This window comes from Gopherus evgoodei, chromosome 1, assembly GCF_007399415.2.
Source record: "Gopherus evgoodei ecotype Sinaloan lineage chromosome 1, rGopEvg1_v1.p, whole genome shotgun sequence".
NCBI classification, from domain to species: Eukaryota; Metazoa; Chordata; order Testudines; family Testudinidae; genus Gopherus; species Gopherus evgoodei.
The window spans coordinates 212638940-212666641 of record NC_044322.1 but is presented as its reverse complement, the minus strand read 5'-3'; the positions used below and the strand labels follow the sequence as shown (position 1 = coordinate 212666641).

At 45.3% G+C, this 27702-nt stretch overlaps 1 protein-coding gene and 1 long non-coding RNA gene across 5 annotated transcripts in view; one reads left to right on the top strand and one right to left on the bottom strand.

The window, feature by feature from the left end:
- Positions 1 to 27702, top strand: part of USF3 (upstream transcription factor family member 3) — an 84372-nt gene that overhangs the window by 27965 nt on the left and 28705 nt on the right. For 2 of the 4 annotated variants that reach the window (XM_030534679.1, XM_030534650.1), the window contains exons 2-5: positions 4797 to 4919; positions 5872 to 5964; positions 8056 to 8120; positions 15935 to 15963. In XM_030534679.1, coding sequence (XP_030390539.1) covers positions 5947 to 5964; positions 8056 to 8120; positions 15935 to 15963 — 112 coding nt within the window. In that variant the 5' untranslated portion in view covers positions 4797 to 4919; positions 5872 to 5946. The remainder of the gene's footprint in view (positions 1 to 4796; positions 4920 to 5871; positions 5965 to 8055; positions 8121 to 15934; positions 15964 to 27702) is intronic. The other 2 variants (XM_030534659.1, XM_030534669.1) reach the window with 2 other exon arrangements.
- LOC115635637 overlaps positions 315 to 27702 on the bottom strand; it is a 32690-nt gene continuing 5302 nt past the window's right edge. Inside the window, exons 2-3 of the long non-coding RNA XR_003996651.1 lie at positions 10331 to 10478; positions 315 to 882 (exon numbers count right to left, since the gene is read on the bottom strand). This is a non-coding gene — a long non-coding RNA (uncharacterized LOC115635637). The remainder of the gene's footprint in view (positions 883 to 10330; positions 10479 to 27702) is intronic.

The following is a 27702-nucleotide window of genomic DNA, read 5'->3' as shown; positions in this document are numbered from 1 at the left end:
AATAACCATTGGTGATGTTGAAATGCCAACTGTGATCCTGTGATGTGGGAGGGAGGGGGTTGAGGCAGATTGGCTGCTCAGAATTGGCTGCCAGACTGACTCCAGGGCAGTAAGAAGAGCACATCGAGGGGATCTGCATCTCTGTGAGGCTTTGAAAACGGGTTTACTCTGGCTCATTGCTGAGTGTGGCTCATTGCTTATCAGTGTTGTACCTTACCAAACTGTCCCCTCCAGTGCATTTCTGCCCTGTAAACTCCACCCCCACCAACCACTGTGTATTGAGCAAATAAAGAGCCTTTTCTCCTCAATCCATGAAGTTTTATTATGCACACACACACAGAGAGACAGCAAAGAAAAGTAAGATAACCGGGAGCAAAAGGGCTGATAAAACTGGAGGGGGAGAAACAAGGAAAACTTGCTTATTGCAGTGCATCTGTAACAAGCAAAGGTGTGGAAATGGGTGCCTTCTGGTCCTTGTACCCTTCCCTGGTGTTGAGTACAAGGGATACCAAATTCCTCCTCCCCCATGGGATGTTTAGGGGAGGAGGATGTAGAACTGGGTGATGATGGCAGCAAGTTCAGCATAGGCTGCAGAGGGATTCTAGCAGCCTTTCTTGAACCTCAACCAGATGCTTGAACATGTCTGATTGCTCCTTCATAATACACAGCATCTCTTCCTGCATGGCACGCTCTTGTTCCCTGCATGCTCTCCTGTCCTTCCTGTTCATGCCCATGTCCATTTTCTCAGACAGTGTGATCCTCTATTCTCTGAGTTCTGTCTTGTCACTCTTGTGTGCATTAACTTATTGAACATGTCCTCCTGAGTCTCCTTTTTCTGCCTTCTAATCTGGGAAAGTCTCTGTCCCAGTGTGGAGGTTTCAGCTGCAAGGAATACAGAGCACAAGGGTAGCATTGACAGTGTTTCTGGCAAGGTTAATTTTTTTTATTAAAAAAAAAAAAACACTCCTCAGTACACCTCACTGCAAGCCGCAACATAATCACAACTGCTGGCTGTTGCAAGAGACAGTTTGCTGCAACAGCCATGGTGAGTAAGGCCATGAGGCATGACCAAGAGGTCTTGTGCCAAGAGATCTTATGAAGACATCCTTGGGATCACAGGTTGGAACTTTAGAAAAGCCTCCTTGCCCCTAGTAAAATGGATGGTCCTTGAGGACAGGCACCAGTGTAAAGGCCCCCCCCCAATAGTTTGTTTTTTACATAAGCGGCACTGAGTTTGGGAAGAAGGGAGACAAAGAGGAAGCTGCCATCCCCACCCACCCACCCTTTTTTTTTAATGCAGCTTGCGATGCATGGTGTTCTCTTCCAACCACAACCACAATGTTTTTGGGAAAGCGTGGTTGTGTGACCCGGATTTCACCAAACGGGGTGGATTACTTGTTGAATTGTTTGCAGTTTAAGGGCTAGCATTCAAAACTTCCCCCGCTTCCCATACGTGATCCTATGCGATATCACTCTCCTGAGGGTAACAGAGGCAACAGGGGAGCAGATGCTCAAGCATGTACAGACCTGGTCCTTATGCTGCAATGCTGTGTGCTGCAATGATGCCAGCTGAGTTAATGCTGGAGTGGCGCGGGAGAGTGTCCCCACCATGGTGAACGAAATAAGGCAGCCAGTCATAAACAGATAGTTAAGGGTTAATGTCCCTTTTACCTGTAAAGGGGTGACAAACAGGGACCCAAACACCTGACCAGAGAACCAATCGGGAAACAAGATAGTTTCAAATCTAGGTGGAGGGAAGCCTTTGTTTGTGGGTTTTGGGTTGTGGGTTGTTCTCTCGGGGTCCTGGACAGGACTAGAGGTGCAACCAGGTTTCTGCCAATCTCCCTGCTACAATCTCTTATCTATTCAGAGTAGTGAGTAAGAAAAAAAGGCGGTTATAGTCTTTTAATTTGTTTTTCTTATTTGCAGATGTGTACTTGCTGGAAGTAGCTGAAATTGTGTTTCTGCTGGAGAAAGCTTCTTTCTATTGTCTATAAGCTATAAAAACCCTGTATATTTACCATCTTGATTACAGAGACAAGTTTTATGTTTTTTTCTTCTTTTATTAAAGTTTTCCTCTTTTTTTAGAATCTAATTGATTTTTTGGTTATCTTTTGTAAAACTCCAGGGAAGGGAGTCTGCACTCACCAGGGAATTGGTGGGAGAAAGGAAAGGGAGGAGGGAAGAAAACCTGCTCTCTGCGTTTATCTCTGTATCTCTCTCCGGGGAAGAAGGGAGGGGGAAGGGGTGATTCAAGGAGTTGAATCACGGTGGTCTCCTATTGTACCCAGGGCGGGAAAGAGCTGGGAGAAAGAAAGGAGGGAGGAAGGGAAATGGTTTATTCCCCTTTGTTGTAAGACTCAGGGAATCTGGGTCTTGGGGGTCCCCAGGAAAGGGTTTGGGGAGACCAGAGTCTATCAGGTGCTCTACCTAAGTCCTGATTGGTGGCAGCCTATCAGATCTAAGGTGGTAATTAAGCTTAGGAAAATTCATGCTAGTACCCATATTTTGGACGCTAAGGTTCAGATTTGGGAATTATACTATGACACAGCCCTTCCAAGAAACCTTCTGCAAAGGATTGCAGAGTACCTCCTTGAAAGCTTCCTAGAGTTCTCCATGGAGGATTCCAGGGCCATTCCCATGCACATAAACAGTCTTTGTCAGCGAGCACCCTCTGCGTAGCTGGAGTGGCCACTGATACGCATGACACATACTTTTTTGTTCAGATTAAACATAAAAAATAATAGCATGTAATAATAGCATGATTGGAAATGTGGACTCGCCAGAAATGCTTTCCCCTGCATCATGCTCCGCTGCCTGCTGGTCCTGTGAAGGGATGGACTCAAGGGTTAAAACGGTTCTTGGCTGTCAGGGAGAATGGATCCTCCCTTTGCCTGCCTCACATTCTTCTCCTCCTCTTCCTCATCAACAATGTGCTCGTTGTTGCTTGAGGACACCCTGGTATCCATAGAGCTTTTTGGGGTAGTAGTGTCATCACCGAGAATCGCATGCAGCGCCTCATAAAGTGTCATGTCTGTGGGGCAGAACCAAAATTATTGTCCGCCTTCTGTGTACCTCGCTAACATGCAGTGGAGTTGAAAGCGCTCTCCAGAGCGGTCACAGTGGAGCACTGTGAGACATCTGGAGACCAATTCATTCATATTACGCAATGCAGTGTTTACACTGTCCTCATGTCAACCCGTGTATGTCGAATCAAGTGCTACGCCTCTCGTGGAGGTGGAGTACAGAAGTCGACTTTACAGCCACTTAGGTTGGCGGAAGGGACTCGGTAGTGTAGACATATACATTATTAGATCGAGTTAACCTGGCTTATGCCGACCTAAATTTGTAGTGTAGACCAGGCCTTAGAAAAAACATTAATATTAGGGAAATACCCTCAGACGTCCAAACTCTTACTCTATGTCTACGCTGCAATAAACCATCTGCAGCTAGCTCATGTCAGCTGACTTGGGCTCACAGGTCTTGGATTGCAGGGCTATAAAATTGCTTTGTAGACGTTCAGGCTTGGGCTGCAGCCTAGGCTATAGGATCCTGTGAAAGGTAGGGTCTTGGAGCCGAGCCTCAACTTCAGCCTGAGCCCAATTGTCTACACTGCAGTTTTATAGCTCTGCAGTCCAAGCCATGCAAGCCAGAGTTATCTGACATGGGCCAGCCACAGGTGATTATATAATTAAAACACTTTTCAACTTTCAGAGGGGTAGCCGTGTTAGTCTAGATCTGTAAAAGCAGCAATGAACCCACATGCATCTGACAGTGGGTATTCACCCACGAAAGCTCATGCTCCAAAACATCTGTTAGTCTATAAGGTGCCACAGGATTCTTTGCTACTTTTCAACTTCTATTTAAGAATTTTAAAGCTTGGTGGATTCTTCTCAGATTATGGGCAGAATGTTCTCAAGAAGAATCTTAATGACAAGAAGAAATCATACAATGAATGGAGAAGCAGAAGCTAGAGGAGGTATTCAAAGAGGGTGTGACATACTCAGATATTTGAGATAGGAAGGTCATTTGATGTCTGTATTTTACATGGGCTGAAGTTGGGTAATGTATAATACCAATTGGGATATGGTGACACTGTGGAAACTTGATTTAGAGGTGATTAAGGATGCAATTTTATGACGCTCTGAACACCATCAAGTCTGACTGAGGAGTTGAAGGTGTATGGAATTTTGCAGAATTGGATCTTAAGTATCTCCAGCTAGACATGACCTCAGGTTGGTTTGTTTTTTTTTTTTCCTCCACAGGCTGGTGATATTCCCTGTATCCATCTCATGCTCAGGGAAGGGATGTTAGAGATGTACAACTTTCAGAGCTAGAATATATTTTTCTTGGTTGTCTTGATAAGTATAGGTCTCTTGTTCAGTCATCTATTTAGGACATAAGAGGCTTAGAGTCTGAACTTAATTTCTGTGTGCAGTAAATACAGTGCCTCTGTATCAGAGCGGTAGCCCTGTTAGTCTGTATCCACAAAAACAATGAGGAGTCCAGTGGCACCTTAAAGACTAACAGATTTATTTGGGCATAAGCTTTCGTGGGTAAAAAAAACCCCATTTCAGATTTTTTTTTTTTTTTTTTTTTTTACAGTGCCTCTGTATGCCTTCCCTCAATTCTCTCATATATACAGTTCTATACTTTGGCGCTCTTTAGATGGCTGACTTTTAGACTGTATGCAGTCTTCTTACTTGTAACATCAGTATTATCTGGGTCAAGTTACAGAAACTTCAAACATTGCCTGGTGTCCAAATTTAATATAACTTTTTTTTTCTCCTGTATAGTAACAAAAAAAGTTAAACCTAAGAATTCTGCCAGTGGAACCTGATGTGTCTGGATCAGAAACTGATGTGAGGTGAAGCTGGAGGAGTCTGAGAATTCATGTGAAGAATTCCAGCTACAGGTTGGTGAGTGAAAGGATGTTAGCACAACCCAAAGGTCTACTGGATACCATACCCAGTTGATAATATGAGATACTGTGTTTTGGGCTTCACACATTGCTTTCTAAATCCATCTCAAATACCCTTTTGTAGCATGCTCCTTTCTCCTTTAGAGGCCACTTTTTTGACTAATATAAAAAAGGGGATGCAGCCCAACAAAAGGGTGTAAAGTAACCAAATATAGGGATTGAGGTCAGCAAGGTATTTAAGCATGTGCCAAATTCTGAAGCAGAGGGACTGTTCATCTGCTTAAGTATCTTGCTCATTTGGGGCCATCATACGGCAGGTAAGGGATTTTTCTCACCTACCAGGAAAATGACAAGATAAAAAGACAGTTAAAAGGTTGTTTTTCTTATTTTAAGTGAAATGATTTAAATAAATTTAGTTGACTTTTCAGTATTTTTTTCAGTTGACGTTTTTGCATGTCCTTCTGCTTGGTCAGTGCATACCTGTTTGATGTTTCACTTTGATATCTAGTTTGTTTCACTTTATGAGTTTCCATGCTCTAACCATATGTTGATTGAGACACGGAAACTTCAGAAGAGTTTAAATTAATTTAAATGTTTGCACATTACAACCTATTCACTCCTCCTGCCGAGACTCTGCCCTTCCCCAAGTGCAGACCACTGAACTGTGTAGAGAATTCAGGGATCTGCATTTCATCTGGTTCAGGGGGAACAATGCCGTGAAGATAGTTGAGCCCACCTTCAACAGTGTATATCAAGGGGAAACATGGTCTGGCCCATTATTGTATTTGGTTGTTTTTAACACCCAGGTAACCTAGATTCCTTGCACAGTAATTTTTTTCATGGTCAAGGAATTTTGAAAAGTCCTATTCAGATAATGAAACTGACCATGACTGATTCTGCAGCTGTGATTCTGTGAGTAGACAGCTGGGTTTGTGTTGGTTCTTTTGAAGGAGACACAGAAGATTTACTGCTGTTTAATCCACAAATGTTCATCACACAACTCTTTCACTGTGTGGAGCAGAGTGATGTTTTCCTGCATGTTGGTATGTGTGTATTACATTTCTTCATAGTGATCCTTCAAGCTACCTAAGGGCTTATTTTTGCAGAACCTGTAATCAAAATAACTAAACTGGTTGTAAGCCACACCTTTTGGTTATTTTGGTGCAAGTCTGCATGTAAACGTTCTTATTTCAGACTGAGTCGCAAATTTTGATTTAAGTTAGTAAAAAATTGACTTAACAACAAATGGTTATATTGGTTCTAGTTTGTGCATAGAAAAGTGGGTGAACAGAGGTCTGGGGAAATCCCCTATCCTGTTTTTTTTAGAATTGAATTAAATGTAAATAGAGTCTAGGTACTGGAAGCTAACTGATAGCTAAGAATTATTTTAAATGTCAATATTAATTGATTGATAATGTAGTTTTGAATACATTTTGACATCTCCACTTCATTTACAGGTCACTGGAAACATCCCTCCATACAAACACAGTAGCATACATAAAACATATTTAAATTTTTAGGATAAAGAACGTTACAAAAAATTCTGTAAGAAATAATCTTCCTGCTGTCATCTACAGCACATTCCACATTATGTACAATCTCTAAAATGGTTCGGCAACCTGTGGCACGCGTGCCAAAGACAGCATGCGAGCCGATTTTTAATGGCACGCTGCTGTAGCGGGCTAAGCAGGCCGGTGGCGTAAGTCAACATTTTAATTTAATTTTAAATGAAGCTTCTTAAACATTTTGAAAACCTTGTTTCTTTTACAATATAACCTTAAATTAAAGTGAGTAAACGAAGACTCGGCACACCATTTCTGAAGGTTGCCGACCCCTGCTCTAAAGTCTTTTCTCTCCATAATGGCATGTGCGCGCACATGTGCACATATATATGTGCATGCCATTATGGAGAGAAAAGATTTTAGAGATTGTACATAATGTATATAAATAAAATAGCCATCACTGGCATAACTTCATCTTCAAATTCATGTAACCGTACTATCATGTCACCTTAACATTTTTAATGGTCTTAGTACAAACTGCACAGATTGTATTCTCTCTTTGGAATAGTTATATGTAAAGTCATGTTGTGCATTGGGAAATATAGTCATATTTTAACTTTGTTTTTACTGACTTTGATGTTTTTGAGAACATGGTGTACTATTTGTAGCAACCTTAACTGTATACTGATGTAGGGTTTGTTTTTTTTTGTCTAATTATACTAGGGCTCAGCTCTGAATATTTGCCACAGTAATGCTCAAAAGGAGTCCAATACTTACTTAGTAGACTAAACCAAGAAACACTGATAAAATTGCTTTTATATATCATCTGTACAAAAACAAGAGCTGACAAGAAAAACCATATTGCCACTGATATACTTTTTATTTAATAAAATATTCTCAATCTAGTTTGTTACTTTGCTCAGCAATTATTATTCACTTTATTCAAAACTGGGAACTGTAGACATATTAGAATGAAAGACTGTCCAATTTCATCATATCTTCTGTGAGTATCTCATGAAGAATTCAACACCCTCCGCCCAACAACCAAGTGGTGTAATTTTCGTAGTTGCTTCTGGGTTTTTTTGTTTTTTTAAAGCCACACTCCTCAGGGAATGGAAATTTGTTCAACACATATAGCAGCAGTGCACTACAGGGACCACACTTACTCTTTTGATTTGCTCTTACCTAAAGATGTGCTAAATCAAGGTGCTGGACTTCTTGGCTCATTCAAATAGATCTTGCACTTAGGCCTGGGCTACACTGGCGGGGGCGGTTCAAACTAAGATGCACAACTTCAGCTACACTATTTGCATAGTTGAAGTCGAAGTATCTTAGTTCGACTTACCTGGCCGTCCTCACAGCGGCAAGTCAACTGCCGCGGCGCCCCTGTCGACTGCGCTTACTCCTTCTGCCAAGGTGGAGTACGGACGTTGATTAGCGGATCGATTTATCGTGTCCAGATGAGATGCAATAAATCGATCCCCAATACATCGAACACTACCCGCCGATCCGGCGGGTAGTATAGACGTGCCCTTATAGTTGAAATCTTAAAGATTGAGCTGACGCTTTCTTGTGCTAATACAGTTCTGGGGAGGTCTGTATTTGCTAATTCTTTTGCCCATTCCTCTTCAGGCCCTTCTCTCTGAAACCATGCCAGAGATGACCGAGAATGAGACTCCTATGAAGAAACAGCACCGGTAAGTAACTGTGGCCAATTGATTGGCACGTGTTGTCTAGCCGAAAACTCTATAGAGCCTCTGCTGTACTGCTAGACCATCTGTCCAAGGAAAACATACCTTGGCAACCTAAGTGAAGTCCTCTGATTATCTACAGGGCAGCAGACAGACAAAATCTTCTTTGAGTGATGTCTCTATGGCTACTCCACTGTAAGGGCAGCAGCACTCCCTGCACCTGGGATTGGAGATCTTTGGCAGCATTGTCTGTTGGACCTCACATGTTCTCCTCCCCATCTTGCATGGTGAGCAGGATCTATATATAGCTCTGTGTGGTCCAACGAGTCTCGGTTCTTTCTCAACTGGCTTTGGTCTGGGATGGAATCTGGAGCAGAGCCTTTCTGTCCTTTGAGTCTTTAGATAGTATCCTTACCTGTTTAGCTTAGTAATTAGTAGTTTCCTTTAAATGTCCCCTTCCCCCCCAAAAAAAAATCTCCCTTGTTCTTCCCTCCCTGTTAGTATTAGCTTAGAATACATCTTTCCCACTGCCTGCCCTTCCCAACCAGGAAGCTCTTTCCCTTTGGACAAGTGGGTCCTAGAAATCATCAACAAAGAATACTGCATCCCATTCCTATCTATCTCACCTGCCCACACCCTTCTCCGTCACTCTTCTGGGACCGTTCTCATGAACACCTTCCATGAGAAGAAATAAACTACCTGCAAATGGGAGCCATAGAATCAGTCCCATCCCAACACAGAGGGAAGGGTTATTATTCCCATTATTTTCTGATCCAAAAGAAATCCAGCAGGCGGAGACCAATCCTAGACCTATGAAATCTCAACAAATTCATCAAACTGCAACAGTTCAAGATGATTACGCTATCCGTCATTATCCCAGCCCTGAAACAGGGGGACTGGTTCTCTGTCTTTCACATCACCAGATGGTTCCTGAGATTCATCATGGGGACCAATCATGAATAGTACAGGGTACTTCACTTTGGACTTTTTACAGCCCCCTGAGTCGTCTTCAGAGTCCTTGCAGAAGTGCCAGCCTACCTATGCAAACAAGACATTGTCATATTCCCATCCTTAGATGACTGTCTCCTCAAGGCTTCATCCAAACCTGACTCAGTTCATGCCATAGAGCAGACAACAAACCTTCTCTCAAATCTCTACCTCCATATAAACATACAAAAATTGATGCTGTCACCTGTACAACAGCTGGAGTTTATTGGGGCACACTTGGATGTGATACTGGCCAGAGCTTTCTTCCAGCTAACAGATTTTCAAGAGTAGTTGACCTTGTGTCCACAGTGAGAACCTGTCCCCAGATCTCTGCCAGGACGTGTCTCCAGCTGCTTGGCTACATGGTAGCAGCCACATTTGTGGTAAAGCACGCCAGGTTGCATGAGTGCTGTCTCCAGGCGTGACTACGCACTGTCTATGTACCTCACAGGCACAGTCTTCACAAATTCCTATCCATGCATTTCAAGGTCAATGGCTCACTACTCTGGTGGACACAATCCAAAAACATCTGTGTCAGGGTTCCTTTCCTTCAACCAGCACCATCCCTGGTACTAACAACTGATGCCTCCCTAATCGGTGGAGGAGCACACCTTCTCACCCATATAGTGCAGGGCAGGTGGTCCCTAGTGGAATCATCCTGCACATCAATCTTCTAGAGCAATGGATGGTCCACAGTGCCTGCTGGCATTTTCTACCACTGATCAGACATCACACTATATGAGATATGATGGACAATATCGCCTGCATGTTCTACATCACCAGACAAGGTGGAGCAAGGTCCAACTCCCTGTATTCGGAAGCCCTGAAATTATGGAAATGATGTATCCAACACAACGTCAGCATTTCAGCTGCATACTTCCCTGGACATCAGAACACCTTGGCAGACTCATTGAGGAGGAGATTCTCCCAAGATGACAAATGGGAGTTAGATACAAAAACCCTACACCACATATTCAGCCGCTGGGGATTCCCAACCATCGATCTCTTTGCCATACAGAAGAATATCAAATGCCCTCAATTCTGCTCAAGAGCAGGCCTACACCCTCAGGTACCTGTGAGATGTGTTCCTCATTACGTGGGATGCCGTGCTACTCTACGCCATCCGAACCATTCCCCCCTTGTTCAGAGTGCTTCATAAGATATAGGGGGACCGAGCCCAAGTCATCCTTATAGCTCCAACATGGCTATGTCCAATTCGGTATACTCACCATCATGCGAAGGAGATATGTCCTCTGATTACTCTGTGACCAGCTCAGTGCCTCCTCTCACAGGATGTGGGTCAAATCCTCCATCCCAATCCACATCCCCTATATCTGAAGGCATGAGTCCTCCCTGGTTTCAGGATTCAGAGGTGACCTGTTCAGAGGCAGTAAAGGAGGTCCGCTTGATTAGCACACATGACACAACTCAATGCACTTACCTCCAAAAATGGACAAGGTTCTGATTCTGGTGCACCACCAATCATGTCATGGCGATGAATATTCTTTTACTCATTCTGGACTATATTTTGGATCTTAAAAAATATCAGGGTTATCCACAAGTTCCATTTGTGTACACATAGTCTCCACCACAACATTTCATCCCAATATAGACAGCCACTCTGTCTTCACCCACCCACTCATGAAGAGATTCTTGAAAGATCTCCAAAACTTTTACCCTCACATATGAGTTCACACCCCAGTTTGGGACCCTGGCCTCATCTAGCGCTGCCTCACCAGACCACTGTTGGAGCCCATGGCAACATGCTCTTATATTCATCTATCCATGAAAACCGCATTTCTCATCACCATCAGATCGGCTCAACAGGTAGGAGAAATTGGCACTCTCAGGACATACACCCAGTACACAATTTTTCATAGAGACAAGGTCACCTTATGTCTACATCCAAAATTCTTACCCAAGGTAGCAACCTCCTCCATTTAAATCAACCTATCCACCTTCCCTGCGTTTTGCCGAATCACATAGCAACACCTTGGATGTCAGGCAAGCATTAGCTTTTCACCTGGATAGAACTAAATCTTTCACACAATAGCCATGCTTATTTCCTATCAATGGTCGAAAGATAGAAAGACCATATCCAAACAATGCCTTTCCAAGCAAATTTCCCAATGTATACACTTTTTCAACCAATTACACAATCAACAGTCTCCTTCTGGAACTTGAGCACTTTCTACCCACTCTCTTTCCAACTCGATTGCCTTTCTCAACAATATCCTAATTATTGACATTTGCAAAGTGGCCACCTGGGCCTCCACAGACACTTTTAGCCATCACTGTGCAATTAGTACTCAGCATCAGCTGCCCTGCTAGGACACATTGTCCTGTCGTCTTCACTAAACGCCGCTCTGAAGCCCGAAGCTTCCAACTAGGGTCACTGCTTTACAGTCACTTATAGTGGAGCACCCATAGGGACATCAGAAGAAGAAGAAAAAGAGAAGGTTACTCACCCAGTGCAGTAATTGATGTTCTTTTGAGATGTGTGTCTCTAAGGTACTCCACTACCCACCCTCCTCCCCTCTGCTTTGGAGCTGAAAGATAAGCCCTGCAGTCAAGAAGGAACTGAGAGCAGTTGGACTGCACAGCACTATATGTTGACTCCGTTTGTGGCACAAGATAGGCAGAAGCGCATATGTGGTCCAATGGGTACTGCTACCAAAGATCTCCGATCCCAGGCATAGGGGGCACTGCTGCACCTACAGTGGAGCAGCCATCGGGGGACACAGTTCAAAGAAGCTCAGTTTCTGCACAGGGTGAGTGACCTTCTTTTTCTCACATATACTAACTACCCTGCTGAGTATGCCCCAATTCTGGTCTAGCGGTAGCTTCCTCTAAAGATAATGGGGTAATTCAATCTCTGTGGCCCATACAATTCTTGGGTTCTAGTCTAGGTCTGCCAATTAGCGCCATATGTGATGGCAGGTTTTGATGTGGAGTTAAGACCCATCAGACTCACATAGGGGGCCACTAAATATCTGTTAAATGGAAACAACTTTTAAATTACTGCTAAGCTAGGCTGGATTCAAACTGTCAAAAGGTTCTGTAGGTCCTTAGCAATACATTGAAGTATCCAATCCCCCAGTAAGTGCTAACCTTCAAGAATGAGGCTTATGTTTTGGAGAGAGAAGTTTATTAAATCAAATTCTAATCTCTTTGGAGTTTGCACATGCACGGTCTCCCACTCTGGCGACACAGGCAAAATCTCCCACATACTGCTTTGTCTACATCAAACACACTGTTGTTCTTGAAGGGACAGCTTCCATTAACAAAAATATAAATAATAATACAGTAATAAAATAACTATTAATGCATTATCCACATTCACCTCTAATATCATTTCAACAATTATGATTATTCTAGGTTCCTCACACTAGCTTGAGAGGGGTGTGTGTGTGTGTGTATTATATATATGACTGTATATATATAAAACATTTAAAATTATGGTAGAAGATAAAATTAAGGTTGCAAAGTCAGCATAGAAAAGCTAGGAAATTCCAGAATTCAGGTTAGCTGTATCACTTCAATTATGATGTTTTAGGATACAAGATAAAATTTTCAAATGTGCTTAAGTCCACTAAAAGTCAATAGTATTTAGGGCACCTAAGTCATGTAGATGCTTTTGAAAATGTTATCCCTAGTCTTTAATCACCTAACTATACAGTATTTTTTCCCTAAGAGTAGGCTTTGAACCCAGGACCCTCAGATCCACAACACAAGCCTCTTCCACATGAGACAGTGCTATAATGCTAGGTATTCATGCGTTCTGTTCCTGGCTCTTGGAAGCAGAATGTGGTCAGGGTGTGGTAGAGGCAGCATATTGAAGCACATAATTTGGCACAGTCATTCAGAAAGGCATTGTGGCAAAACAAATCAGATTCAGTCCCAACATATTAGTTGCCTGGGTTCATTCCCTGCTGTGGCTGAAATTACCATGAACAACCTCTCTGCTATCTTATCCATGAAATGGGTGAAAGACAGTTGCTTCACCTTGTGGTTCATAATTTAGGTTTTGAAATGCATAGAAATATAAAGAGCAGCCACTGGAGAAAGGAGGGACTAGAGATTGTGGTTTCCTGGTGTTACATTATTATTTACTTATATTATCATAGCACCTAGGAGCCCCAGACACATACCATGATCCCATTGTGCTAAGCACTATACAGACACAGAAAACAAGACAGTTTCTGCCCCAATGAGTTTACAATCTAAGTATAATACAAGAAAGAACAGATGGCTGCAGGCAGACGGATGGGGGAGTACAAGGAAACAATGAGACCGTGTACCAGCAGCCTAATTGTTGTCAAGTTTTTTGTAGGCATCACGGAAAAGGAATCTTTTAAAGGAGAATATTAACTTAGTTTTGCAGATGTTTCAGGGAGCTCCTCCCAAGCCTGAGGGACAGCATTGGAGAAAGCAGGAAAGTACTTGTTTAACAAGCGGGCAATGAAGACGGGCATCGTCCTTTTTGATATTTGAATGAGAGATAAGTGGAGTGGCAATAGGTAGAGAAGAGGCTTGAAAGTGAAGACAAATAGCTTATCTTTGACACAATAGAGAAAAGACACAAAGAGAGGAGTGACATGGTCAAAGCAATGGGTTAGGAAACGTGTCTTTGCAGCAGCATTCTAATAGATATGAGCAGGGCAAGACTGCATTTGTCAAAGTCAGAGATAAGAATATTGCAGTAACTGAGATGAGAGCCTGGATGAGAGTTTTAGTTGTGTGGATGGATAGAGATGTTATACAGAAAGAATCTGCAAGACTTAGACATAGCCTGCATGTAAGGACCTAGAGAGAGTTCCAAGTTGAAGATGACACCCAGATTATGGTAGTCCCTGACGAGCAGGGTGGTGGTATTGTCCCCAGTGATCAAGAAAAGAGTAGTGGAGAGGGCTTGAGGGAAAGATTAAGTGCACATTTCATAGGCTACAAGGTTTTGGGAGGTGGGGCTGGGGAAGGGTGCATGAGTTTCTCAAGTGCATAGCATTCTATCAGCTGTGGGAGAAGACATGACAGATTTGCTAAATGTGTGAGTGTCACACAAGGTACAACATTTAGCAGGCTTGAGAATGTAACTCCCCAAGATGAAATTTCACCAGGTCATCAGTTTTATGTGTCACCTGAAAGAGAGCACCCTTGAGGATCAGGTCTTATGTTGTCCTCCTGCTGATTTCAGTGGAACCAGGAGCAGGCACTGGATTAGCTGATGAGATCATCTCAACAATGAGATTTGAGTAAGATCTGCAATTTAGCATTCATTTTCACTCTCCCAACAGAAAACTTATTTATTTGGTGGCAAAGGATATGGGAAAAGTTTTTCTTGTGATAGGTCTTTGATTCAAGAAGGAGTCCTTATTCAGGAAGGGTGTTTAAACACATGCTTAAGTGCTTTCCTGAATTGAGGCCTTGGCCTACTTTAAGCTAGGCCACAGTCTGCTGCTAAATAAAAGTGAGTGTTGAGATCCATTGCATTTCTTCCCTCCTTGTCTCACAAGCAGCTGTGCTTCTTCAAGTATTTGTCCACATGGCTCCCACTCAAGGCGCACATGCACCTGTGCATGCAAGATTGGAATCTTGGCCAGCAAGTGTCTGGGGCAATGCATGCGCCCTGCATGGCCTTATGCCTCTAATCGAGGGCATACAGAGCAGAGTGAGTCTCAACTGCAACTTAGTTCCTTCTTACTGCTTATGACAGCAAGAGAGGACAGTGTCCAGTTGCTACCCCATAGCTCTTTGTTACCTTTAGTATTAGTTCAATGTTAATTTTTCTGTATTTTTCTAGCAGGTTAACATGCCTGTCTTGCTTATGAAGCAGCCATTCCCTTAAATGATGGGAATATTAAATGTTTTATTTGCCTTCCAGACAAGTTTCGACATACAGGCCTTTTTCAAAACACCCTTAGAAAGTCCAAGATGATTGTTTGAAATTATTTTTATTGGAACGGTGTGTCTGATTCTGAAACCCTCCATCAAAAAGAAGCATCTACTACTTCCAAGCTTCACACAGGAAGTGCTCAGGCACCCTGATCCCATGAACCTCTTTTCCTGTTAATGTGGAGTCCTTTAATCTTGGTGAAGGAACTGAATGGTGGCTGGGCCCACTCTGCCCTTTGTGCCCTTGGGTAGGGGGCAAGAGGACATGCAGTATTCAGGCATGGCCCTTACAGACATTGCTGGCCAAAAGAATCCAGTCTTATGTACATAAGGCACATGTGCACCTAGAGTGGGAACCATGTGGACAAATATCATAAAGGACTGCACTTACTGTAAAGTAAGTAATTTGTTCCTTTTCTGCCTTTTCCATTAAGCTCTGGGAACAACAAAATATTTGTCTCTAGCATGGCTGTATGTAAAAAAAAATTAGCTGCACTAAACAGAGCACGTTTTCATGAGATGAGCTTTCCCACTGGTTGGAAATCTGTTTAGTTTTTATTTATATCATGATAGTGCCTAAAGACTCCAGTGAGCATCGGGGGCCCACAGGAAGAAACCATCCCTGCCCTTATATATGTATAAATCGTACCAAATACACACAGAACACACATGTAGAATTGTACTCTAATCCATTTAGTCTGAACAGTCATGATTTTTTCTCGGAAATCATTAATATAATATATTCCTATACCAAGAACTACTTTAGTGTGTTTTTATTTCTCTCTTCCGTATATTCTTTCTTGCCAAGAAAGCAGAATTTTGTATTAAATGTATTTTTAACTATAACAATGAAATTGCCTTAAAACGTAAAAGAAACAATCATTCATGTGGAGGTTTTCCCTTTTATTTCACGTAATTTCTTTTGCTCTCTTGTATTACAGAAAGAAAAACCGGGAGACACACAATGCAGGTAGGAACTACAGTGTTTTACTGTTCAGAGTTGAGCTGCACAGCTCTTTGAGTTCCTCAGCCATGGTCTACACTAAGGGGATTGTTCGATCTAAGATACTCAACTTCAGCTACGAGAATAGCGTAGCTGAAGTTGACATATCTTAGATCGACTTACCTCGTGTCCTAAGGGCGCTGGGTCGACTGCCAGTGCACCCTCATCGACTCCGCTTCCGGCTCTCGGCAGTGGTGGAGTTCCGGAGTCGACGGCAGAACGATCGGGAATCAATTTATCATGTCTACACTAAATGAAACAAATCGATCCCCGATAGATCAATCACTGACCACCGATCTAGTGGGTAGTGAAGACCTGCCCTTACTCCAGTCTGCTTGAATGCATACAAGGATTGGTGCGTTTGGAATGGAGAAACACTCCAATGAATGGATCTATTACATGAAAAGACTCCAGAGCCTCACATGGAACACCTGACGCAGGGCTGCTTCATGGACAGCTGTCACCATCTTTTAGTTTGCTTAGACTATGGAAAACGTATAGAATAATAGAAATAATATCTTGGATAAACAGGAGAGGACCTCTGATTATGACCCTTCACTCATGTCCCTTGTTCCTCCCTAACACCTCTGTGGACACCTTGGCTTTTCATTTCATTGCTAATGAACTCAGTGAATCAACAATTTCTGTTCAGCTACAAAGGAAGATATAAGCAAAAGCAGATATTGGTTTTGTGTGAATATATTTTTGGGAATAATCATATAAAGTATATGGAAATCAGGGGTAGGCATCTAACGCATAGAATGCATTTTAACTTTTAGAGGTCTTGGGTTAAATATTTTGAGATGGGATTACGTCGCAGCATAAACTTCCATTGCATTCCATTGAACATCACCAGTCCAGAAATCCTCCATAGAACCAGTCTGTGCTTTGTGGAGATTTTCCCTGTCTCCTAACACATGCCCTTTCCTCTCTGTGGGTTCCCAGCTTAAGCAGTGTTTGGGAACTCACAGCCGTAGGACAGGGAGGGTCAGGTTACATTCAGAAAGGCAGATTTCAACCAACTCAGAGAAATAGTAGGCATGGTCCCATGGAAAGGCCAATTAGGAATAAAGGAGTCGAAGGGGGCTGGCAGTTCCTAAAAGATGTAATACAGTACTGGAGAGTCAACAGTAAGCTATTCCAATGCCGAGGAAAGATAAGAAGAACCACAGGAGGCCAATGTGGCTGTACAAGGAGCTTTTTAGCTATCTAAAAACCAACCAGATACATACATTGAAGATAAGGTGATAAGTAACAGTCAGCATGGATTTATCAGCAATAAATCATGTCAAACTAACATAATAGCATTCTCTGATGGTTAACAAGCCTTGTGGATGGGGGGAAGTGGTAGATGTGGTAAATCTTGACCTTAGTAAAGCTTTTGATACTGTTTCGCATGACCTTCTCGTATTTGCCTAGTTTAACAACCTAAATGGAGTTACTATAAATGTGGGGGCATAACTGGTTGGAAAACCATTTCCAGAGAGTAGTTGTCAGTGGATCACAGTTAAGGTCGAAGGGCATATTGTGGGGTTCTGCAGGGATCAGTTCTGGGTCTGGTTCTGTTCAATATCTTCATCAATGATTTAGATAATGGGAGAGAGAGTACACTTAACAAGGTTGTGGACGATACCAAGCTAGGATGGGACGCGAGTGCCTTGGAGGATAGGATTAAAATTCAAAATGATCTGGGCAAACTGGAGAAATGGCCTCAAGTAAATTGGATGAAATTCAATAAAAACAAATGCAAAGTACTCCAGTTAGGAAAGACCAATCAGTTGCATGTATACAAAATGGGAAATGGCTACCTAGGAAGAAGTACTGCAGAAAGGGATCTGGGGTCATAGTGGATCACAAGCTAAATATGAGTCAACAGTGTAACACTGTTGCAAAAAAAGCAAACTTCATTCTGGAATGTATTAGTAGGAGTATTGGTAGGCAAGACAAGAAATAATTTTTCTGCTGTACTCTGTGCTGATTAGGCCTTAGCTAGAGTATTCTGTCTAGTTTGGGGCCCCACATTTCAGGAAAAACGTGGGCAAATTGGAGAAAGTCCAGTAAAGAGAAACAAAAATGATTAAAGACCTAGGAAACATGACCTATAAGGGAAGATGAAAAAAATGTGTTTTTTTTTTTTTAAGTCTGGAGAAGAGACCCGAGGGGGGACATGATAACAGTTTTCAAGTACATAAAAGATGGTTACAAGGAGGAGTGAGAAAAATTGTTCTCTTTAGCCTCTGAAGATAGGATAAGAAACAATGGACTTAAATTGCAGCCAGGGCGGTTTAGGGTGGACATTAGGAAAAATTTTCTAACTGTCAGGGTAGTTAAGCACTGCAATAAATTGCCTAGGGAGGTTGTGAAACTCCGTCATTGGAGATTTTTAAGAGCAGGTTATACAAACATCTGTCAGGGATTGTTTAGATAATATTTAGTCCTGCCTTGAATGCTGGGGAGTGGACTAGAAGACCTCTCAAGGTCCCTTCCAGTCCTATGATTCTATACAGAAAATGGAAAGGGGTATGTTACCAAGGAAATATACATGGGAATAGCACAAGCATGTAGGTATAAAATCAGGAGAGCTATGGCAAAATTACAGCTGGGAAGGAATGTTTGAGATAACAAGAGGAGGTTCTTCAAATAGGTCAGACAAAAAAGAAAGGTCAAGGATGGTGTGGGTCCACTGCTCAATTGAGAACATGAGCTGGTAACAGAAGGTGATAGGAAAGCCGAGCTGCTCAATGCCTATTTTGCTTTAGTCTCACAAAAGTAATGTGGTTGGATGGCTAGGGAAGTTACCATAGATGATAAAAGAGAAGGGATGCAGATGGGATAAGTAAGGAAGACATCAGAGGTCTTCTGACCAATTTGAATGAATTCACATCAGTAGTGCCGGATGCTATACACCTCATGGTATCTGAAGGAATTAGCTGAAGAGATTTTACAGCCGCCGGCAATAATATTTGTAAACTGATGGATGACAGGAGAGGTCCCAAAACACTGGAGAAGGGCTAACATAATGCCCACCTTTAAAAGGGAGGGAAAGGAGGAGCTGGGGGACTATAAACTAGTCAGCCTGACTTCGATACCTGGGAAGCTACTAGAGCAATGTATAAAACATTCAATTTGTGAATACATGGAGGACAAAGGGGTGATCACTAGCAGCCAGCATGGATTTACTAAGAACAAATCATTCCAAACCAGCTTGATTTCCTTCTTTGACAGAGTAACTGGTTTGGTGGATAGGGGGAATGCAGTGGACATAATATACCTGGACTTCAGCAAGGCTTTTGACACAGTCCCACATGACATTCTGATAGGTAAGCTGGAGAAATGTGGGCTTGGTGAAATTATCATTAAGTGGATACAGAATTGGTTAAACAACCACAAACAAAAGAGTAATTATTAATGGAATGATGTCAGATTGGAAGGTGGTCTCAAGTGGGGTTCCACAGGGAACTGTTCTGGGTCCAGTGCTGTTTAACATCTTTATTGATGATCTGGGTATAGGAATAGAGAGCATATTGATCAAAGTTTCAGATGACACAAAACTGAGTGGTAAGGGATTTGCCAACACTTTGAAGGCTAGAGCTAAAATTCCAATGGAGCTTGATAAATTGGAAAATGGGGCTATTGAAAACAAAATGAAATTCAACAAAGACAAATGTAAATAAGGTGTTACACTTGGGGAAGAAAAAACAAATGTACAAATACAGAATGGGGGATAACTGGCTTGGCAGCAGCCCTGCTGAGAAGAATCTGTGAGTTGTGGTGGATCACACCCTCAGTATGAGTCAGCAATGCGATACTGTTGCAAAAAAAAAAAGCAAATGCAATTTTAGATTTCATTAACAGGCATGTCATGCAAGTCATGGGAGGTGATGCTATCACTCTACTCAGCACTGGTTAGGCCCCAGCTGGAGTACTGTGTCCAGTTTTGGTCAACAGTGTATAGAAAGGATATAGAGAAACTGGCCAGCAACAAAGATGATCAAAGGGATGGAACACAAGCCATATGAGCAAAGGCTGAAGGAACTGGGTCTGTTTAGTTTGGAAAAGAGGAAATTAAGAGGGGTCCGTGATTGTGGTCTTCAAATACTTGAAAGACTTTCATAAAAAAGATGAAGAAAAGTTTCTCTCTTGCTACAAAGGGCAGGATAGGAGGCAATGTGTTCAACTACAGCAAAACAGATTTAGATTAAATCTCAGGAAAAAAATTTCCTAACTGTAAGAACAGTAGGACAATGGAACAGGCTACCTAGGGAGTTGTGGAAGCTCCTTCACTGGAAGTTTTCAAAAGGAGACTGGATATCTATCTGTCTTGGATAGTTTAAATACAGCAAATCCTGCGTCTTGGTAGGGGGTTAGCCTAGATGACTCTTGCAGTCCCTTCTGTGTTTGGACTAGTTTATCCCAAGAGTTCTGATCCAGTTCTGCCTCCAAGCAGTCAGAATCTATGCCTACCTGAAATAGTGGTAACTAGTGGCATTCCTAAGCCTTAAGAAAATTGTTCAGTGCTTAGAGCAGAATTGCAGGAATTAGGAGTCTTGGGCCATGTCTACATCTAAAATTTTGCAGTGCTGGTTGTTACAGCTGTATTAGTACAGCTGTATAGGGCCAGCGCTGCAGAGTGGCCACACTTACAGCAACCAGCGCTGCAAGTGGTGTTAGATGTGGCCACACTGCAGCGCTGTTGGGCGGCTTCAAGGGGGGTTCCGGGAACGCGAGAGCAAACCGGGAAAGGAGACCAGCTTCGCCGCGGTTTGCTCTCGCGTTCCCCGAACCACCCTGCAAACCGCAGGGAAGGAGACCTGCTTGCTCGGGGTTCCGGGAACGAGAGAGCAAACCGGGAAAGGAGACCAGCTTCGCCGCGGTTTGCTCTCGCGTTCCCCGAACCACCCTGCAAACCGCAGGGAAGGAGACCTGCTTGCTCGGGGTTCCGGGAACGAGAGAGCAAACCGGGAAAGGAGACCAGCTTCGCCGCGGTTTGCTCTCGCGTTCCCCGAACCACCCTGCAAACCGCAGGGAAGGAGACCTGCTTGCTCGGGGTTCCGGGAACGAGAGAGCAAGCCGGGGAAGGAGACCAGCTTGATTACCAGAGGCTTCCTCCTTCCACGGAGGTCAAGAAAAGCGCTAGTAAGTGTCTACATTGGATTACCAGCGCTGGATCACCAGCGCTGGATCCTCTACACCCGAGACAAAACGGGAGTACGGCCAGCGCTGCAAACAGGGAGTTGCAGCGCTGGTGATGCCCTGCAGATGTGTACACCTTCAAAGTTGCAGCGCTGTAACTCCCTCACCAGCGCTGCAACTTTCTGATGTAGACAAGCCCTTGGTTTCTATTTTCAGCTCTGGCACTGTCCTACTACAGTGGCTATAGGCAAGTCTCTGCACTTCTGTGCCTTGGTTTCCCCGTATTACAGAAAAGTGATGAAATTTAATGTTTGTAGGGAGCTTTCAGCTCCTGAAATGAAAAGTGTTATATAGTAATTTAGAGTATTATTAAGATTTAGAATGCTAGAAGATTAGCCAAGTGTTAACAAATAAACTTTCTGCAATCTAGTATTATAATTAGTGAAATATATACTTAAGTTTGTCAAAGTGTTGCCATTCTGAGGCCCTGATTTCAGTTGCTCTTATTTTTTCAAAACTTTCACCTATTGGGCTGAAGTTTTCCAGTCTTGGGGCATGAATTCTTACTACCCTGCACCTGAGCAAATCCACTTTGCCCTCACCTGGCACAGATAGTAATGTGACTGCACGGTGTGTGAGGCCTGGTCTACATTAGAGTTAGGTCGAAGGAAGCCTCCTTAAGTCGACCTGTTAACGTATATGTCTACACTACAGGGTCCTTTACATCAACCTCAGTCACCTCTGATGTCGACTTCTGTAATCCACCTCTTTGAGAGGTGTAGCACTTAGTTCAGTTTTCAAAGGCCGACTGTGAGGTAGTGCATACGCAGTGTTGTGTAATTTGACTTAATTGGTCTCCAGGTGGTGTCCCACAATGCTCATCTGTGACCGCTATGGACATCATTCTCAACTCTGCTGCACTGCAGCTAGGTACACAAGAAACAGCTCCTCCCCTGCTAAAGCCCCAGGAACTTTTGAATTCCCATTTCCTGTTTGATCAGCATTGGGAACCTGCCCAGACTGGTCTGCACAGGAGGTGGTGGATCTCATCGCTATGTGGGGAGAAGAGTCTTCTGCTGGATCTGAGCTCTGCCTGCACAGAAACACTGACATCTATGCAAAGATCGCTCGTGGAATAGAGGGGAGAGGCTTCACAAGGGGGACACAGCAGTGCCATGTGAAAATAAAATAATTTTGCCAGGCATACCAGAAGATAAGGGAGGTGAACAGTCACTCCAGTGCTGAACCCCACACATGCTGGTTCTACAACGAGCTGCATGCAATTCTTAGGGGTGACCCTATGAGTACTCCCACAAGCAATGTGGACACCTCACAGGTGTGTGAGTCTAAGGACAACAAGGAGGATTATATGGTGAAGGAGGAAGAGGAAGAGGAGGATAATGGGAGAGAGACGAGCCATGGATCCATTCTCCCTGAGAGCCAGGTAATATTTTTAACCCTGGAGCCCTGTGGGTCTCAGGGCAGGACGGTGACCAACCGTGATGCCAGGGAAGGCACCTCTGGTGAGTATACATTTAAAATGAAAGTCCAGTTAAACTTTAGCAGGCACACACATTCGGTGGTATTGCATGTTTACTGTGAAGAAAAAATGAGGTGCTGTGGTTCTCTGCTTACAAGAGGCCGCTCCAGCTATGCAGAGAGTGGCCCCGGAAAAGACTGTTATTGTGGACTGGGATAGCCCAGGAATCCTCCATGGATATCTCTAGGAAATTTTCATGGAGGTACTATTCAATCCTTTGCAGAAAGTTTCTGGGCAGGGCAGTCTTATTTCTTCTTCGAGTGATTGTTCACGTCCGTTATACATTAGGTGTGCGTGCGCCGCATGCACAGACTTCAGAAACTTTTCCCCTTAGCAGCTCCCGTCTGGCCTGCAGGGGGGCCCCACCAGACAGTGCCCCGCTCTGGTGCATATATACCCTGATCGGCCCTCAGTTCCTTCTTACCATCCGTGGCAGTGTTGGAACAACTCCTATCTCTCGACTGAGAGTGTCCCTTAGCATTATTAGTTGTTAGTAGTTAGCAGTATCTTAGTAGATAGTTAAACTTCCTTTGTTCTAGGTTTTGGATAAATTCCGGCCCCGGCCCTGGGCAGTGGAGCATGCCGCACGCCCAAGGCTTCAAGGCTTGTGCCATGTGCCCCAAGCCTATACCGATTAGCAAACCCCATGACTCCTGTCTCCGTTGCCTGGGGGAATCGCATCAGACAGAGTGCTGCAAAATCTGTAAGGCCTTCAAGACAAGAACTAAAAAGGAAAGACTTTCCACTTAAGCAGCTGTTCATGGAGGCTGCGTTACAGCCCTCAACTTCGGACCATCTCATGGCTCCGGCGGCCTCAGTGCGGAGTGCCCCAGCATCTGTTCGTGATCCAGCACCACTGGGGCATCTTAAGCCTACGGCACCGAGACAACACAAACGGCCCCGGTCAACTTCACCGACCTGGTCGAAGGGCCAACCCAAGGCCTGAAGGCGCTCCTCACATAAGAGAACAGCGCCCATGAAGGACTCGAGTGCGCAAAAGGGCAGTGCTGCCCCAGGACAGACCCTGGTACCGGTGGCTCCGGCACCGAAAGGCCCATCGAGCCCCAGGGTAAGAACCTTGAGTGAGGAGGAAGGGCTGGAGGAGCTCCCAGAACAACCCTCCACACCAGACATGTTTAAGGCTGCAAAGGACCTCATTGAATTGTCCGCCGCGAGCCCTCTCCCGACCAAGGAGAAGCCTCCAAGACTGCTATCCAGAGGCAAACTGGCAATGGTGCACCCACCCCAGCGTTCCCCGGCTCCTTCTCCAAGCAGGCACTGGGACATTTGAAGGCCGGGCCCGACTACTGGCCATCGTTCCCGGTCTCCAGGGTACTGGTACCAATCCCGGTCAGCAAGGCACCACTCCTGATCCCAGTCCATGTGAGACCTCTCTCCAGTCCCTGACCGGCACTGTTCCTCGGCACCGCCGTGGCCCTCGAGGTCACCGTCCATGGATTCTAAGGTGGACCCAGCCCACTCTACCTATGCCCGCAGGGCACCAGCCAGCAGAGAGCACCAAACCTCGTGGTACCCAGACTGGGGCCCGCCAGGGTAGTGGATCTTCTGGACACCATGGGCCTACCACCAGCAACAAGGGCGCCTCTCCAGAACCTCGAGGTCCAGTTTCTCAGGACATCGGTCCCGCTCCCCTCGTGGGCGACCCTCCTCTCACAAGGAGGCCACGGTTTCCAGACTGCTAGATGCATCGGAGCGCGAAAGGGCTGGTACGGCACCAAGCCCAGTGCTGTCTCAAGCACGCTCGTTTGGGCAGACCCCAGAGGAGCCCCTAGCCTGTGAAGGTTCACAGGAAGGGCCGGAGGATGAAGTGCAAAAGGCCTTAACTTCTTCATCCTCACCAGATGAAGCCATGGTGGGTACAGCAGTTTCAGAGCCTCCCCCAATTGATCACAGGGCACACCAACAGCTTCTCCGCAAGGTAGTCCAAAATTTGGGCTTGCAGGCAGAGTAGATGGTAGAGCAGGAGGATCCCATGGTGGACATCCTAAACCCTGAAGGCTCCTCCAGAATCGCGGTCCCACTCATAGAAACGATACAGTCCAATTATAAGACAGTATGGCAAACGCCAGCCTCCAGTGTGCCAACAGCAAAGGGCGTAGAGATGAAGTACTTTGCTCCTTCCAGGGGGTTTGACTTCCTCTTCTATCACCCGCCACTCTGTTCGCTGCTCGTATCTGCAGTCAGTGAACAGGAATGGCATGGACAACAAGCCCCGACCCCTAAGGCCAAGGAGGCAAAGCGGTTGGACTTCTTTTGGAAGAAAGATCTATTCATCTGGAGGCCTCGATTTGAAGATCGCAAATCAGTAGGCGATTCCAAACAGACACAATTTTAATTCATGGGCTGCAGTCTCCAAGTTTAAGGACTCCTTGCCTCAGGGCTCACAACCTGAGTTCACGGCCATTGTGTACGAAGGGAAGGCAGTAGCCAAAACCTTCCTGCAGGCCTCGCTTGATTCGGCAGCTGCGGCTGCTAGGACAATAGCGTCGGGAGTGGTGATGAGACGCTCGGCGTGGCTGCAGGCTTCAGGCCTTCCACCAGAGGTCCAAAACACCCTCCAAGACCTCTCATTCGAAAGATTCAGCTTGTTCTCAGACCAAACAGATGCCAAGCTGCATAGCCTTAAAGACTCCCGGATGACCCTCAAGTCACTGGGGAGGCACACCCCAGCGACACAGAGAAAGCCTTTTAAACCCCAACCTCCACAACAAAGACAGTACCATCCTCGCCCCAGGCAGGAAACTTACCACAGAAGGGGCAGAGATAATAGGCATAGGCAAAACAACATACCTAGCCGCCAGGGCTCTGGGCCGGAGCCACCAGCCGGAGCAGGACTCTGCTGGGCCGCACCGCGCCTCCCTGGAGCCCTTCTCGCGCCCGCCCCACCCCAGCTTACCTTGCAAAGCTACCACTTGTTTCTGAACCCTCCCAGGCTTCCCGCATGAACATCTGATTCGCTGGAAGCAGAGGAGGGGGAGGAGAAGGGGGGCAGAGTGTTCAGGGGAGGAGCCGAGGAAGCAGGGGTGAGCTGGAACCGGGGCTGGGAGCTGGAGCCTTACCAGTTTTTAAATTTAAAAGCCCTTTTAGAACCAGTTGTCCCACGCAGGATAACCAGTTCTAAAAGGGCTTCTAAATTTAACAACTGGTTTCTGCGAACTCATGCGAACTGGGTCCAGCTCACGACTGAGTATGGCATCGGACCATTGGGTCCTGCGCACGGTGAAGGTGGGATACACGCTTCTCCTCGCCCCTTCCCTTCCACCTCCCATCCTCGTCCCTCTTCAAGGACCCCTCTCACGAGCAACTCTTGATGCAGGAGGTTCAGGCCCTTCTCAGGGCAGGGGTGGTGGAGGAGGTCCCTCCAGACCTAAGAGGGAAAGGGTTCTGCTCCAGATACTTCCTTCTCACCAAGGCAAAGTGGGGTCTTCGACCCATTCTGGACCTACCTGGACTCAACAAATTCCTAGTCAAGGTCCACTTCCGCATGGTCTCCCTTGGCTCTATTATCCCATCCCTGGATCCGGGGGATTGGTACGCTGCCCTCGATATAAAAGATGCATACTTTTACATCGCCATTCACCCCGCTCACCGGCGGTTCCTGCGGTTCACCATAAACCAGCACCATTGCCAGTTTACGGTCCTACCCTTCAGCCTGGCGACGGCCCCACGGGTGTTCATGAAATGCATGTCAGTGGTGGCAGCATTTCTTCGAAAAAAGAGAATGCGGGTGTATCTGTACTTGGATGATTGGCTTCTCGCAGGCCGATCTGAGGATGAGGTCCGTTCCGACATGACGATGGCACTAGACTTGTTCCACAAGCTAGGTCTCCTAGTCGATCTGCCCAAGTCCTCGTTGATACGTACGCAAAGATGGGACTTCATAGGGGAAGTCCTGGACTTGGTACAGGCACGAGCAAGCCTACCGGTTCCCAGATTCCTAGCCATCCAGCAAACTGTAATCTCTATGCAACGGTTCCCCACAACAACAGTCAGCTGCTGCATGCAGTTTCTGGGGCACGAGGCAGCATGCACCCATATAGTCAAACATGCCCGACTGAGACTCAGATCAATGCAACGTATTGCCCCAGCAGAGACTCCTTGGACCTTGTAGTGACAATCCCGTCTCGAGTCTCAGACTCCCTCTGCTGGTGGCTCGATCAGCAGGTAGTTTGCGAAGGGGACCCCTTCACTACACCACAACCCACCTTGACGCTGGTAACAGATGCATCAGACCTAGAATGGAGAGCACAGGGGGACCTGCAAACACAGGGGTTGTGGTCCAGGGAGGAAATGTAGCTCCACATCATCGTAAAGGAGCTAAGGGCGGTTCGCCTGCCAGACCTTTCATGCTACCATAGAGGGCCACAGCGTGACAGTCTGACGGACGACACTACCGCCATGATCTACGTAAACAAGCAGGGTGGTGCCCGTTCTTCTCCTCTCTGCCGCAAGGCGCTTCTTCTGTGGGACTTTTGTATAGCCCACTCAGTCCAACTAGTGATGTCATACCTTCTGGGAGTACAAAACAAGCTGGCGGACCACCTCAGCAGATCGTATCAAGTGCACAAATGGACGTTAAGAACAGACGTCCCTGAGATCAATCTTCCGGAGGTGGGGATTTCCCCAAACAGATCTCTTTGCCACTGAGGACAACAGCCAATGCCCTCGGTTTTGTTCCTTCCAGAACTGCAGCCCCGGCTCGGTGGCAGATGGCCTTGCGATTCCATGGGGTGGGAGCCTGAAGTACACCTTCCCACCACTCGCACTCATCCACAGAGTCCTGCTCAAGGTCCGCAGGGACAAAGCATTGATGATTCTCATCGCATTAGCTTGGCCACGCCAGCATTGGTTTACGAACCTGCTGGAATTGTCAGTGACTGCCTCGATTGCCCTGTCTCTGCACCGAGATCTCATCACGCAGGACAGAGGTCGTCTGCTGCACCCAAACCTATAGTCTCTACATCTCACTGCGTGGAATCTCTGTGGCTAAACGCTATGGAGAGTAGGTGCTC